The sequence below is a fragment of the Eurytemora carolleeae genome, unplaced genomic scaffold (assembly GCF_000591075.1).
Source record: "Eurytemora carolleeae unplaced genomic scaffold, Eaff_2.0 scaffold898, whole genome shotgun sequence".
NCBI lineage: Eukaryota > Metazoa > Arthropoda > Copepoda > Calanoida > Temoridae > Eurytemora > Eurytemora carolleeae.
The window spans coordinates 78,446-93,996 of record NW_019396904.1 but is presented as its reverse complement, the minus strand read 5'-3'; the positions used below and the strand labels follow the sequence as shown (position 1 = coordinate 93,996).

The 15,551-nt window shown below is 31.3% G+C and overlaps 1 protein-coding gene across 2 annotated transcripts; it reads left to right on the top strand.

The window, feature by feature from the left end:
* Positions 1 to 1,912: 1,912 nt before the first annotated feature.
* LOC111709950 (uncharacterized) lies at positions 1,913 to 15,131 on the top strand. Of its 2 annotated transcripts, none has more exons than XM_023483930.1 (11): positions 1,913 to 1,996; positions 3,952 to 4,022; positions 5,151 to 5,226; positions 6,149 to 6,229; positions 6,695 to 6,788; positions 7,710 to 7,796; positions 8,251 to 8,358; positions 12,190 to 12,254; positions 13,920 to 13,990; positions 14,228 to 14,312; positions 15,051 to 15,131. In XM_023483930.1, coding segments are annotated over exons 1-11 (807 nt in total). In that variant the 5' UTR covers positions 1,913 to 1,994; the 3' UTR covers positions 15,118 to 15,131. The 2 variants fall into 2 exon arrangements, with proteins under 2 accessions (XP_023339698.1, XP_023339699.1); XM_023483931.1 differs by having other exon boundaries at positions 1,914 to 1,996; positions 14,252 to 14,312.
* The last annotated feature ends 420 nt before the right edge of the window (positions 15,132 to 15,551 follow it).

The window sequence follows — 15,551 nt, the reverse complement described above, 5'->3', positions numbered from 1 at the left end:
TAAAATTAGATAACTTTAGATAATATTAGGAAGTTTGGAACTAGATACTTTAACGTTGTAAAATTAGGTAACTTTAGATAATATTAAGAAATTTGGAACTAGAAACTATAATGTTGTAAAATTAGGTAACTTTAGATAATATTAGGAAGTTTGAAACTAGAAACTATAATGTTGTAAAGTTAGGTAACTTTAGATAATATTAGGAAGTTTGGAACTAGATACTTTAACGTTGTAAAATTTGGTAACTTTAGATAATATTAGGAAGCTAAAAACTAGAATAATTATAGAAGCCAGAAACAAGAAAACTGGAGTAATAGACATGAAGCTAGAAAAATTAAATATTATGAAATTAGGCAACCTTATACAATTTAAAGAACCTAGATTCAAGCTAGGAAAATAAAATATTATGAAATTAGGCAACCTTATACAATTTAAAGAACCTAGAATCAAGCTAGGAAAATAAAATATGAAATTAGGCAACCTTATACAATTTAAAGAACCTAGATTCAAGCTAGGAAAATAAAATATTATGAAATTAGGCAACCTTATACAATTTAAAGAACCTAGAATCAAGCTAGGAAAATAAAATATGAAATTAGGCAACCTTATACAATTTGAAGAACCTAGAATCAAGCTAGAAAAATAAAATATTATGAAATTAGGCAACCTTATACAATTTAAAGAACCTAGAATCAAGCTAGGAAAGCTAGAGCTTTAAACATCAAACTAAAAAAGTGTCAAAAAAATAAAATTCTAGATTAATAGAGTTGTGTTAAAACCCTTATTTATAAATAAGATTAAAGACCACGTAAACATGTTAGTTGAGCTGACAGTGTAGTTGTGTAAAGAAATAATCCTTTAAACAGTATCTTCAATCATGCACTCTCAGTTCAACTACGAAGTCTACGCTGTCACTCCCTTTAATGTTAGAAGCAAAGAATAAGAATTTTAGGAAAAAAAGAAAACTGAAGTGTTAAAAAACTTAATTATAAACTGCACTACTATGTATACTTCAATGAAAACCATAAAACTGTGGAATAGGAAGATTATATGTAACAGTGCACAACTTTTATGTTTCATGAATATTGAAAATCAAAAGTTTGGATTAGTAGTCCAACTAAACTAAGATATTGTATATCTGTAAGCTAAACTCAATGTTGTATACTTTAAATATATAAAGAAGTATGCTGAATTTAAACATATTATAAAGAATTTACTATTTATATGTCCATTATTACATATTGGTCTACTGTGGTGCACTGGTCAGAAACATGCGCGTACATCGAACAAAACTTTAAATGTTCTCTAACCGAATAAAGATCTATAAATATTAAATTCAAATTATTGTGACAGTTTGAAGGTAAATTTTTAAGAAGTATTTCGTATTATTTGAAAAAATCGATTCAAGCCTAGTGATATAAAATCCTGTGCCTTATGAAATATGGGTAATCAAAACCAATAGGCTCATAGCATCATACCATATCTTCAAGATAATAGTACTTGGTCAGGATACAGGGATACCAGGATACAGGGATACCAGGATACCAGGATACCAGGATACCAGGATACCAGGATACCAGGATACCAGGATACCAGGATACCAGGATACCAGGATACCAGGATACCAGGATAACAGTATTTTGTCTAGGTTTTATTAAAAATATTCCTTTTCAAACTATCTATCTAATCTATAAAAATATTTTTGATTTTGATTATTTTATTATTGAATCAAATTACTTGGAACAAAAACAGTTTTGATATTTCGATCAAAAAAATAAATGTGCTCTAAATTTAAGTTTTTTAACACGTTTACAGATATTCAACAAATCATTCATCCTTTTAAATGATCACCTTGTAAACGTTCCTTTCTTCTGAAAATATTGTTCACACGGTAAGCTGACTGTTGAAGTTGTATCAAATAACGCGAACAATGCTTCTTTTGTGTTTCTTTTAAGAAGAATTTTCAGTAGTTTGCTCTTCACTACACTATATACATGTACAGTAGTTTATCCTTTACTACACTATATACATGTACAGTAGTTTATCCTTCACGACACTATATACATGTACAGTAATTTATCCTTCACGACACTATATACATGTACAGTAGTTTATTCTTTACTATATACATGTACAGTAGTTTATTCTTTACTATATACATGTACAGTAGTTTATTCTTTACTATATACATGTACAATAGTTTATTCTTTACTATGTACAGGGTGAGTCAAAAAAAAGTGTGATTAGCGGTGCCTGATGCAACCTTTTTTATGCAACTCTCTAATAAGTGTTTTTGGAAATTTTTTATTTTTTTTGCTACTCCTATGGTCAAAAAATAGGCTTAGAAAAGCAAAATTGTGTATATAAATTACTTCTATCAAATTCTAAAATTTTATAAAGATTGAATGACAGAATCACAGAAAGTTTGAAAACTTTTGATAAGAAAATTCGCAATTTTCAGTTCTGGTCTTATTTTTAACAGAAGTCATAGTTTCAAATATCTACGGTCTTCAACATTGGGTTGTTAAGAAAGAGTTTGTGGCAAAGACTTAATTCCTTTTCTGTGATTCTGTCATTCAATCTTTATAAAAAAAAATTTTATAAAAAATGAGATTACCAAAAAATGCTTTATTATTTGGGATATCTCGCTATTCACTTTTTTATACTCACCCTGTATGTACACTTCACAATATACATATACAGTAATTTACTCTTTACTATATTCATATAGAGTTTACTCTTCATAAAATATATGTACAGTAGTGTACTCTTCCCTATACACATGTACATTAGTTCACACTTCAGATACACATGTACAGTAGTTCAATGCACAGTTCAACGCACACATGTACAGTAGTGTAAACTTCACAATACACACATGTTACATTGCTCAGTGGTTTTGTACTGTACTCTAAATGTGCAAAAGTTTACACTTTACTTTATATTATTACTTTACAAATTAAATAAATAACTTTGTATTTTTGTGATAAAATGTTTTATCAAAACAAATTCGACAAGAGAAACTTAATATTTCTTGTATTTTCTTTAATATTGGACTTTTTGTTGACACTTCATATATATAATATGAACTCAATATGTGACATCTGTCAAAATTATATTATCTTCACATGTCGACACATATATCATCTTCGTTATTTTTAATAGTCTAAAAAACTTTGAGATAAGAAAGTTTCGAAAACATGATAATAACTTTTTCATTGTTATTAAAACGTACTCCATATTGAATTTGATTAGACAAAAGTGAAAAGGCTTCAAATTACTTATTGTTATTATCTTTTCTTTAAAATGTATTGTCTTTAAGTGTATTTCATTAATTTTCAATAAAAAACCCTTTAGTGCTGTTGATAGATAAAGTACCATTTCTAAACAGTAAAAAGATCAAAAGTATTTTTCTCATATTTAATTTCTGAAAAATTAAGTTTTAACGTTTTATATTCATAAATTTTCCTGAAGGAGTTCGAATAAAAAGAAAAAATTAAATACGCAAATTGAAAATTTTAAAAATGCACTTATAAGTTGTTTGTTTGATCGTGTGTCTGTGTTTTACAGGTTTAAGCACTGCTCAATGCTTGTGTTTTTTTGTCCAGGATCTAAAAATTTGAATTTCCGGAATTTAAAAAAAATTTGAAAGGAATTGATTTTTTGTCCCGAACTCTGATTTTCTTTGCCACCTGAAGTCGTAGACCTTAAATATTTTAAACTAATAATTATGTTTGATCAAATAAACTTCTTAGTTTAAAGTATCCAATGTTTAAACCATGAGGTTCCAAAGATATATGGATTCGCTAATTTGAATTTGTGGCAAAGAATAAATTCCTTTGGTGGCAAATTATATAACATAACGAACAAAACGAGGGCATCGACTGGAAGAAAAGCTGATTATTGATTCAGGAAATTTACTTTTGATAATTGTTTACTCCTAATACCTAGGTTGAGTAAAATGCTGAAATGTTTAATAAGTCTTGCACTAACTAATCTTTATGTTCAAGCACAATCAGAAGGTAATTGGATCTTTTTTTTACTCAGAGAGGTAGACGATTATATCAATTCAATGAAGACAGCTTTCGATTTCAATTTTGATCAAGCTGTTAAACAGCTTGATAGCACATAGAAATCAAAAGAAGCTGTAAAGCCGTCTCTTTGATTACTTGTAAACTTGGAATTCGAAAAAAGCGTTTTAACAATCAAAACTTAATTTAAAAAGTTGTCTTCATTGTATTAATATAATCGCCTACCACTGTATAACACACATTTTTTGTTAAGTGACAAGTAAATATAAGAAAAAGAAATACACTTTTTTATCTAATTTCAAGAAAAGTTTCTGTGCACAGCTTCTTTTTCTTTAGAATTATTGAAAAAAAAAAATGTTTAGAAAGTTAGATTTTTTGGCTCTTGAGTATAAAATACATACTTATGTAGTTAATGCAGTTGTGAATTCGTTCCAGTAATTACGCATGAAGTAAATATGTTTAGATTAGTTTACTGTAGAGTTTTGTTTACATTTTTTTGTCGTCGTTCTTTAATAATTTTAAAAAATCCGATTCTGAAAACGTATCCAGTATCCACCCCCAAAGTAGGATTTTTGAACGTCGAATTTTCGCTCAAACTCAGGATTTACAGATCTCTGAAAAGTTTAATATGTCTCAAATGAATCTTTAAGAAGCTTTACACATTACTGCATACTCAGTTCAACTACCTTACATAGCCGGTCTGTCCCTTTAATTGAAGGATTGCCTAGAATTTCGTGGACAATCCCCTTTGGGAAATAGTACAGTGGTGGGTAATTATATCAATACAACGAAGGCGGCTTCTTATTAATAATGCTTTGATTCCTAACAAGCATTTTGCAAATAACTAGTTTACAAGTAAACGAAGAGAATCTGTTAAAGGTAGGTTCTCTTTGTTTACATGTTTATGTGCCTCTATTATTCAAAAGATTGGTAGAAATCAAAATTGAGATAGAAAGTCGTCTTTACTGTATTGATATATACAAAGACGACTGAAGAATAATATATTTTATTTTGTTGTAGATGTAAAATTTGTGATCTGGACTGACGTGGAGGAATCAACTTTACTGTATTGATATTTACAAGGACGACTGAAGAATAATATATTTTATTATGTTGTAGATGTAAAACATGTAATCTGGACTGACGTGGAGGAATCAACTTTACTGGACGAAAGTTTACACAAGGTGGCCTTCAGGTCATTAAACATACAGTAGGACCCATACAACTGTGGACGAGTAAGACGACTGCTAGACTTGATTAATGATTTTAAACAATCCTATATGAACAGTAAGCACTGCAACTATGCAGTGTGCACAGACCTACTTCAAGAAATTAGCTGATTTTTCAACTGCTCATAATATCATTTCCCATAAAACAGCATCAAAAACTTTTCCATTTTGAAAAAAAATTAGCCAATGTTACCCCCAGGATGCCCATTGGTTCCCTCAAAAAAATTTCAGCCATTTTGGTCGAGCAATTTGGCCAGCAATAGCGAACATATAAATATATTATATAGATTAAAAATTAAAGACTTATTGAAAACTCGATTTTTCCTAAAACTTTCTACTCTTATTTAGCTTATATATAATTTTAGATTTTAAATATTACTTTGCTCTTTTATCATACAGGGTGGCCAAATAAACAAGGGAGGTAAGTGACGACTTCTGTTTTGTCTCTGTTTCGTGTGCCATATTAAAAAAACTAAATTTTAGTAGTATTCCAGAACATCTAGTTAAAACATTAATAGTGATTAAAATTCCAAAGTTTGGTTTAACATTTTTGCATCTTCAAAATTGACAGAAATAAAGAAATCTGTTCAAGATTCTTATTAATTAAACTAAAACTAAATCTTAAAAGTCTCTGTCAATTTTGAAGATACAAAGACGGCAGACCACATTTTCAGAAGCCTATAAAACGCCCACTCTTTATTATGACAAACTCTTTGTCATTCATTTCAAATCAAAGACGATTTTCAAGTCGTCTCTTAATTCCCATGTTTATTGGGACACCTTGTACTATATAAGGGATGTTGTACTAGATAAACTACTGTACTGTCCTGTACTATATTAGGGATGTTGTACTAGATAAACTAGTGTACTGTACTGTACTGTATCTAGGGATGTTGTACTAGAAAAGCTGTTGACCAGATTAATAAATAGCCTTCTAGAGAACTCTAGAAGAGGACCAGAATTCTCAAGGAAAACTCAAAAAGAAACAAATAAAAAAGTTTTAAAACAACCATCTGACGTAAGCCATATATAGCTAGTCAGACAAATACTTTGCTAGTCTGTCTGTTTATCCTAAAGGAATTGTCGACATTAATTTTTTTCTGAAAATGCACCAATTTCAGAGGAAAAATCTACGAAAACATGAGCTTTACACGGACCATTATAATTTTACCTGTTTTCCACAGATATTAAGCCATCTATCAGTGTGACCGTGCATTTATGTACTTTGAACCAGCCTGGATATCTTTGTACTAAATAGCCTTGATTAGATTATTCCTTTTTGAGCAAAAAATCGTTAAAGACATTTTTGATCATGTTTTTCCTCTACTTATCTTGTATTCTGTTTACAACGTACATTGGTCTTTCTCTAAATTAATCTGTTTCTTGATCAAGTTTGCGTCTAAATTCATTGAATTAAATCTGTTTGAAGTATAGTATGCCATCTGCCCTCCTCATTCCTGATCCTTTGTGTATTCCAAACATTAACTTACAGAAAGCAAAATCTGGAGTGTTCGATATCAATTTTCAGGTAGGAGTTACAGGGATACAGTGAAACCCATAAAACTGTGGAATAGCAGGACGACATTTAAGCATGAAGAATTCAATTTATTTTTTGAAATGGGTGTGTGTACACTTGACAATTGCTGTGTTTTTGTTTATTTGACTATTTAGAATCATTACTTGAGTCTGACAGTTGTTTTCATATTCTACAATGTTATGGGTCTCACCGTAATTCATTTCAATATCAGTCTATGTACATTAGACATTGTACATTATGTACAATGATGGAACAAATACAAACATTAAAAGTTGTTATTTTGATTGGTGAGGTTTGTAGACCAGCCCAGCCATCTGGCCTTGCTGTATTTTGGATGTGAATTGCATATATCATAACGCATTTAAAGAGACTATAGAGACCGTAGAGACTGAAGAGACTGTAGAGACTGTAGAGACTGTAGAGACTGTAGAGACTGAAGAGACCGTAAAGACTGTAGAGACTGTAAAGACTGTAGAGACTGTAGAGACTGTAAAGACTGTAGAGACTGTAGAGACTGTAGGCTTAATTTCAAGAGACTTTCAATTAATAAACTAGCATGTCCGATTCACAATGGTGCCGGCCTTCAAATCTCTCTCTTAGTATTAATACATTCTTTGTAGCATAAATCAGAAAGTCACTTTCACAAAAAATAATCTGAAATCTGAAATAATCAATTTTCCGAAAGAAAAAAAGGATATCTCATTCTCATTCTTGAGCAGAAATGACGTGCGAGTGCGACTACTCATTACTTGGCATTACGTCTACAGTTCCTTAACATTTTGCTCACTTATTGGGTTTCTTAGCCGTAGCAAATGGCACAAAAACTAAATCATAAATACAATATATATAATATGTAGTTCAAAAATAATATGTTGAAATCAATTTATTATAATAATTAATATATATGTTTAGGGTTGGAATCTAAAAATTACAGGACTTCACACAACAAAAATAAAAAATCTACATGTGGTCAGACATCTTGGTCTTCAGGATATCAGGGTAAAGACGACTTTTAAAGAAATTTTTGTCTGAAGCAATATCATCTGTTAGGTGTTCTACCTCAGATCTTTTTAAATCCTGTAATGCGCCAAAAAAAGGATAAAAGGGAAAATTAAATGGAAAGCTGTGTAAAGTACATGCAACGAATTACTGTGAGAAATCCTGCATATGTACGGTGATGATATTGGGGGGGGGGGGGGGNGGGGATGCCAACTCTGTTTCATGCTTTGTACATAATATGTAATATATTAAAGTATGTGTACATAATTATTTGTATATTCATGTAATAGTACACTATATTCAGGAAGCTGTACATAATATTTTGTATATTTAGGAAGTTGTACATAATAATTTGTTTATGCAGGAAGTTGTACATAACATTTTGTATATTCAGGAAGCTGTACATAGCATTCTGTGTAATCAGAAAGTTGTACATAATATTTTGTATATTTAGGCAGTTGTACAGCTGGTAACTGACCTGAATATTGAAGGTATTTACAACCTGACCGGCACAGGACTCTCTCTCCTTCCTCTCTACGGAAGCGGAGCTTTAAATGTTAAGGTAAAAAAACATTTGCTTTTTAAAAAGGCAAATTAAATGCAGTGTATTATTTAAAATGGGTTTAAAGTTTGATAATCATAATGATAACATATTTAATTGGAGACCCCGCCATAGTTCGATTGAGACTTTCAATATCTCATTGGATACCCTTCACGTCTCATTGGATACCCTTCACGTCTCATTGGAGACCCTTCACTTCTCATCGGAGACCCTTCACTTCTCATCGGAGACCCTTCACTTCTCATTAGTGAACTTTCACGTCTCATTGGAGACCCTCCACTTCTCATTGGAGACCCTTCACTTCTCATTGGAGACCCTTCCCGTCTCATTGGAGACCCTTCACTTCTCTTCGGAGACCCTTCACTTCTCATCGGATACCCTTCACGTCTCATTGGAGACCCTTCACGTCTCATTGCAGACTCTTCACTTTTCATTGGAGACCCTTCACTTCTCATCGGAGACCCTTCACGTCTCATCGGAGACCCTTCACGTCTCATTGGAGACCCTTCACTTCTCATAAGAGACCCTTCACTTCTCATCGGAGACCCTTCACGTCTCATTGGAGACCCTTCACTTCTCATAAGAGACCCTTCACTTCTCATCGGAGACCCCTCACGTCTCATTGGAGACCCTTCACTTCTCATCGGAGACCCTTTACTTCTCATCGGAGACCCTTCACGTCTCTTTGGAGACCCTTCACGTCTCATTGGTGACCCTTCACGTCTCATCGGAGACCCTTCACGTCTCATTGGAGACCCTTCACGTCTCATCGGAGACCCTTCACTTCTACTCGGAGACCCTTCATATCTTATTGAAGACCTGGCCCTACATATCTTCTTAGAGTCCCTCAATATCTCAATGGAGACTCTCCAGTCTCCATATCTCATTGGAGACCCAATTCATATCTCAATGTAGACGCTCAAGTCTCAGGGAGCATATATTTTCATATATATATAACAATATATATATATATATATATATATGAGTATGACTGAAATTGGCAAAAAAAAAACACCGCTTGAGTTTTGCGTGAGATTGTGTACATCTTGGTTTGTGGTGATACGTATGTTTATAATTTAAATGTCTATGCATCTTATTTCAATTTTATCAAATTTTATCCAAAAAATGTAAAAAAGACATAATACTTTGATAATAATTGAATTCTAGTTTGATGTTCTCTGTACTGAATAGAGAGAGATATGAAAACCTAATCTCCAGAGATAAATTCCTTAAATGGAATCAAAGGTTTCTTTGTTGGGCTTCCCTTCCAACTCTTTGAAGTTTGTTTCTACAATATTCTGAAAACCAGGGATTCATAAGCTCACATTCCACCCTTTTATCTCATAAATAGAACTTATAACAAAAACTTTCAGAACGTATATTTTATCGACAACACAAAAACTACATAAATATCTCAAATTTATACTTTATAATCTTCAAAGATTTTGATATTTTTCCTCAATATTTAAAACTGTCAGAGTCAAAAAAAAATTCATTGAAATTTTTTTTTCAAATTAAATGTTACATGGAGGCTTTACTGACAATCAATTTTTAATCATTGTTCTAAAATAGACTGTACACGATATTTTAAGTGAAGTTTCATTAAAAAAAGTGGAGCATGTCCTATTCACAACAGTACCTTTTAAGCCCTTTTCAACCAATGAGGAAGATACCGTCTTTGCAGCATAAATCCGTTTTAAAAGAGAGACCTTAATGGAAAATAATCTACATGAATTTCGTTAACAGTGCATTTAAAGACGAGAAGCATCAATTCAATCTTTACTCTACACATTTAAACAGTTTTTTTTTAATCTGCATTCATTGGTAGGTGAAGACACTGAAGACAGCTTTCTATTTAAATTTGGATTTATGTCAAGCTGTTAAGCATAGTAAACATAGAAGCCAAGAGAAGCTGCCAATTAAAAAAGCTTCTCTTGTAAACTTGAAATTCTAAAAAAACTTGTAAGAGTCTAAACTAAAATAAAAATGTCGTCTTCATTGTATTTATATAATTGGCTGTCAATGTAGCAAAACAAAGCTGAAAGGATAAGAATTGTCTTCAACATTATCTAACATAGAGAATATTTTCAAATAAACATTTTTTACATATCATAATTGAAGTTTGACTTTTTTATCTAATTGATATCCTTAGAACTGAAGATTTATCTAATTGATATCCTTCGAACTGAAGGTTTATCTAATTGAAATCCTTAGAACTGAAGGTTTATCTAATTGAAATCCTTTGAATTGAAGGTTTATCTAATTGATATCCTTAGAACTGATGGTTTATCTAATTGACATCCTTGGAACTGATGGTTTATCTAATTGAAATCCTTAGAACTGATGGTTTATCTAATTGATATCCTTAGAACTGAAGGTTTATCTAATTGATATCCTTAGAACTGATGGTTTATCTAATTGAAATCCTTAGAACTGAAGATTTATCTAATTGATATCCTTAAAACTGAAGGTTTATCTAATTGATATCCTTAGAACTGATGGTTTATCTAATTGAAATCTTTATAACTGAAGATTTATCTAATTGATATCCTTAGAACTGAAGGTTTATCTTATTGATATCCTTAGAACTGAAGGTTTATCTAATTGAAATCCTAAGAACTGAGGGTTTATCTAATTGAAATCCTTAGAATTGAAGGTTTATCTAATTGAAATCCTAAGAACTGAAGGTTTATCTAATTGAAATCCTTAGAACTGAAGGTTTATCTAATTGAAATCCTTAGAACTGAAGGTTTATCTAATTGAAATCCTTAGAACTGATGGTTTATCTAATTAATATCCTTAGAACTGATGGTTTATCTAATTGATATCATTAGAACTGATGGTTTATCTGATTGATATCCTTAGAACTGATGGTTTATCTAATTGATATCCTTAGAACTGATGGTTTATCTAATTGATATCCTTAGAACTGATGGTTTATCTAATTGATATCCTTAGAACTGAAGGTTTATCTAATTAAAATCCTTAGAACTGATGGTTTATCTAATTGAAATCCTAAGAACTGAAGGTTTATATAATTGATATCCTTAGAACTGATGGTTTATCTAATTAAAATCCTTAGAACTGAAGGTTTATATTATTTATATCGTTAGAACTGAGGGTCCACTCAAACAGAAATATTTTTTTATGTATCAACACCAAATATGGTTTGTACCAATATGCAATATCAACACCAAATATGGTCTGTACCAATATACAATATCAACACCAAATATGGTCTGTACCAATATGCAATATCAACACCAAATGTGGTCTGTACCAATATGCAATATCAACACCAAATATGGTCTGTACCAATATCCAATATCAACACCAAATATGGTCTGTACCAATATGCAATATCAACACCAAATGTGGTCTGTACCAATATACAATATCAACACCAAATATGGTCTGTACCAATATACAATATCAACACCAAGTATGGTCTGTACCAATATCCAATATCAACACCAAGTTTGGTCTGTACCAATATCCAATATCAACACCAAATATGGTCTGTACCAATATGCAATATCAACACCAAATATGGTCTGTACCAATATACAATATCAGCACCAAATATGGTCTGTACCAATATACAATATCAACACCAAATATGGTCTGTATTAATATGCAATATCAACACCAAATATGGTCTGTACCAATATGCAATATCAACACCAAATATGGTCTGCACCAATATACATGTCAACACCAAATGTGCTCTGTATCAATATGCAATATCAACACCAAATATGGTCTCTATCAATATGCAATATCAAGACCAAACGTAAATCTTTTGAAAAATGAAAAATGTAAAATATTTAGATTTCTGATTTTCTGTTGACTGGTGAGAGTTATATCGTGTTAAAAGACGACACTTTATATATTAGGTAAATACTTCTTTTCAACACAGTAGCTTAACCTTTTTAAAATAAAAAAAAACTTTATTCTCGTTACATTACTTAGGTTTATATCCTCCCTAAAAATAATTCCAAGAGGCTAAAACTTTTGGTTCGGAGAGCGTTTAGCCATATCAATTTAACTTAATATACACAACATGAACTGAGCTCGTTTTTAACAGATTAAAAATTTCAAAAATATCATATATAAATTTTTATTTATCATTCGCTAATTTCTATAACACCAAAAATGCAAAAATATTGATATTTTATTTGAGAAATACTCAAATTAAGGTTTGTAGGATTCTATGCATTTTGATTTGTGATTTGTGGAGTTTTTAGCTTAAAGCACGTTAAGACAAGTTACATAAGGAATACTAAGACAAGGGTAATTATAAACAATTTTTTTAAACTGCCTTATGATTTGATTTTCGTATTTTATTTGAATTTTGTTCTGTTTCATCAATTACCCTTTTACAAGATGAAAAGTTCTCTATAATATTTCATAAAGTAGAAGGGGAAGAGAATTAATCATCAGTCAAGTTAGATTTTAAAATTTGTTTCAATTTGAAGTTTGAAGTGGAGGGGGGGGAGGCAGGCCAGGGTAACAGACATTTTTATATTTTGATTTCATTTTTCGTTGTATTTTTGTTGAATATTAGATAATAGTGTGGTTTTTCTTCATTTTGTTCAGTATCTTCTTTTGTTCTGTTTCATATTCTATCATTTTTCTTCCTTTGTTTCTGTCTTTTCCTGTGCTGTTTCTTATTCTGTTCTGTTTCTTATTTTTTTCTGTTTCTTCTTTTGTTCTGTTTCTTATTTTGTTCTGTTTCTTATTTTGTTCTGTTTCTTATTTTGTTCTGTTTCTTATTTTGTTCTGTTCCTTATTTTGTTCTGTTTCTTCTTTTGTTCTGTTTTTATTTTGTTCTGTTTTGTATTTTGTGCTATTTCTTCTTTGTTCTGTTTCTTATTTTGTTCTGTTTCATGTTTTGTGCTATTTCTTCTTTTCCTCTGCTTCTTATTTTGTTCTGTTTTATATCTTGATCTTGTGCTGTTTCTTCATTGTGCTGTTTCTTATTTTGTTCTGATTCTTCGTTTATGCTGAAATGCCCCTGAAGGCTTCAAATTGACTGAAAGGTTAGATTTGAAAGGAATTTCTGAATATTTCTTGAGAGAGAGGAAAATTTGGATCTGAAATTGGAAATATGAAATCAGATTCTAGGATTATTGGAACCAAAGGATTCTTAAAGTACGGGGTTTATCCTTGGCCTGGTAAACTGGTATCATGGTATCCTGGTATCCTGGTATCCTGGTATCCTAGTATCCTTATATTATGGTATCGTGGTATCCTTGTACCATGGTATCCTAGCATCCTGGTATTGTAGTATCCTAGTATCCTGGTATCCTAGTATCCTGGTATCCTAGTATCCTGGTATCCTAGTATCCTGGTATTATGGTATCCTGGTATCCTGGTATCCTTTTATCCTGGTATCCTAGAATCCTTTTATCTTGGTATCCTGGTATCCTGGTATCTTAGAATCCTGGTTTCCTGGTAACCTACTATCTTAGAATCCTGGTATCCTGGAAAGCCTGTATCCTGGTATTCTGGTATCCTGGTATCCCGTGGTATCCTGTATCCTATATCCTGTATTCTAGAGAGTTCCAGCTCCTGATGACGGATAACGATCTCCAAGTGAACCTGGAGAACCTCATGGGAAACGGTTTAGGGATGTTCCTTCTTTCCTTACATTAATATCAAAGTTTTGCACCGTCATGTTGTAAAGATTTAGGATTTGAAAAATTTGAGTTTGTTGCAAAATCTCAGCTCCTTTTGATTTTGATGAATTAAATTAGTGTTCACTTGGAAAACTTTCGAATCAGAGTTTTAATAAAAAACTATTCCATCTTTTTTGATCGCCATAAGGTAGAGGGGGGGGGGGATAATGTAGATAAGGGACATCTAGGGATTGGAAAAAATAAACATCTAGTTGGAGCTGTAGCTAACAGTCTTCTATCCAGTGTAGGAGAGGATATTCTCTTCAATAACAGGTAGTTACAGTACAGTACAGGTAGGTACAGTACAGTACAGGTAGTTACAGTACAGTACAGGTAGGTACAGTACAGTACAGGTAGGTACAGAGACAAAACTTAAGACAGTGTATCGTTATGAAAACCAGTTTTGAAACTCGGGTTTCACGAAGGGGTTTTAGCAGTTTTGTGGATATCAACATTTTTGTTATTTTATTTAGTTTCTTCATATTCTCCATTTTTCCGATTCTCTTAGATCAAAATCTACACAAGTGTTAAGACCCCAAAAATGAACTCGGTAGTTACGTTCAACGATACTTTTTTAATTTTCGGACTCAGTACAGTACAGTACAGGTAGGTACAGTACAGTACAGGTAGGTACAGTAGAGTACAGGTAGGTACATTACAGTACAGGTAGGTACAATACAGTACAGGTAGGTACAGTACTATACAGGTAGTTACAGTACATTACAGGTAGTACAAGTATATTACAGGTGGGTATTTCATTTCATTACAGGTAATTAAAGTACAATGAAGAGAGGTACAGTACTGTATATCACAAGAATATAAATTCTACAGTACATAAAATTATACAGAAAGCAAATTGCGAATTTTATTTATTCATATTTTTATTCATAATATTAATCTGGAAATCTTTCTTTTTTCTAATATTTTTTGGGCTGCTGTTACACTATTGTTATAATTAAGTAATTATGTATTTATTGTCATTATTATTTTGATTTAATTGTTTATATTTAGAAACCTGCTAGAGGCTATAGCTAGAAATAACTGGATGATGCATGTCGACAATTTTCTGTCTTTCTAGAAGAAGATTTAAAACAAAATTTCTGAATTTCACTGATAAAAAAGAAAGAATTTTTTTGGAAAAATAACATTTTTTAAAATTATTAAAGAATTTATTTACTTAAAAACTGTGATATGTTTGCAGAATAAATTTAAAATATAAATATGAAAGTAAAAATATTTGTATAATGCTTATTTGTACAAGAAGATGAAAAAAGATTTTTATTGTCTTCTTCCCGTGAAGAAAAATATTTCTATCAAAATTTAACATAATTTTCATCTCAAAATTCGTTATGCCCACTGTGAACAATACAGAATGAGAAGGTCAAATTTATACGACTTTACTGGTACGATTGTTTGACCTCTTAGCTCCCCTAATTTTGATTTTAACTGTGAGATTAGCAATCCGGCTATTTATTATAAATCCAAAACGTGTTCGTTCTTTGTCTTAATAGC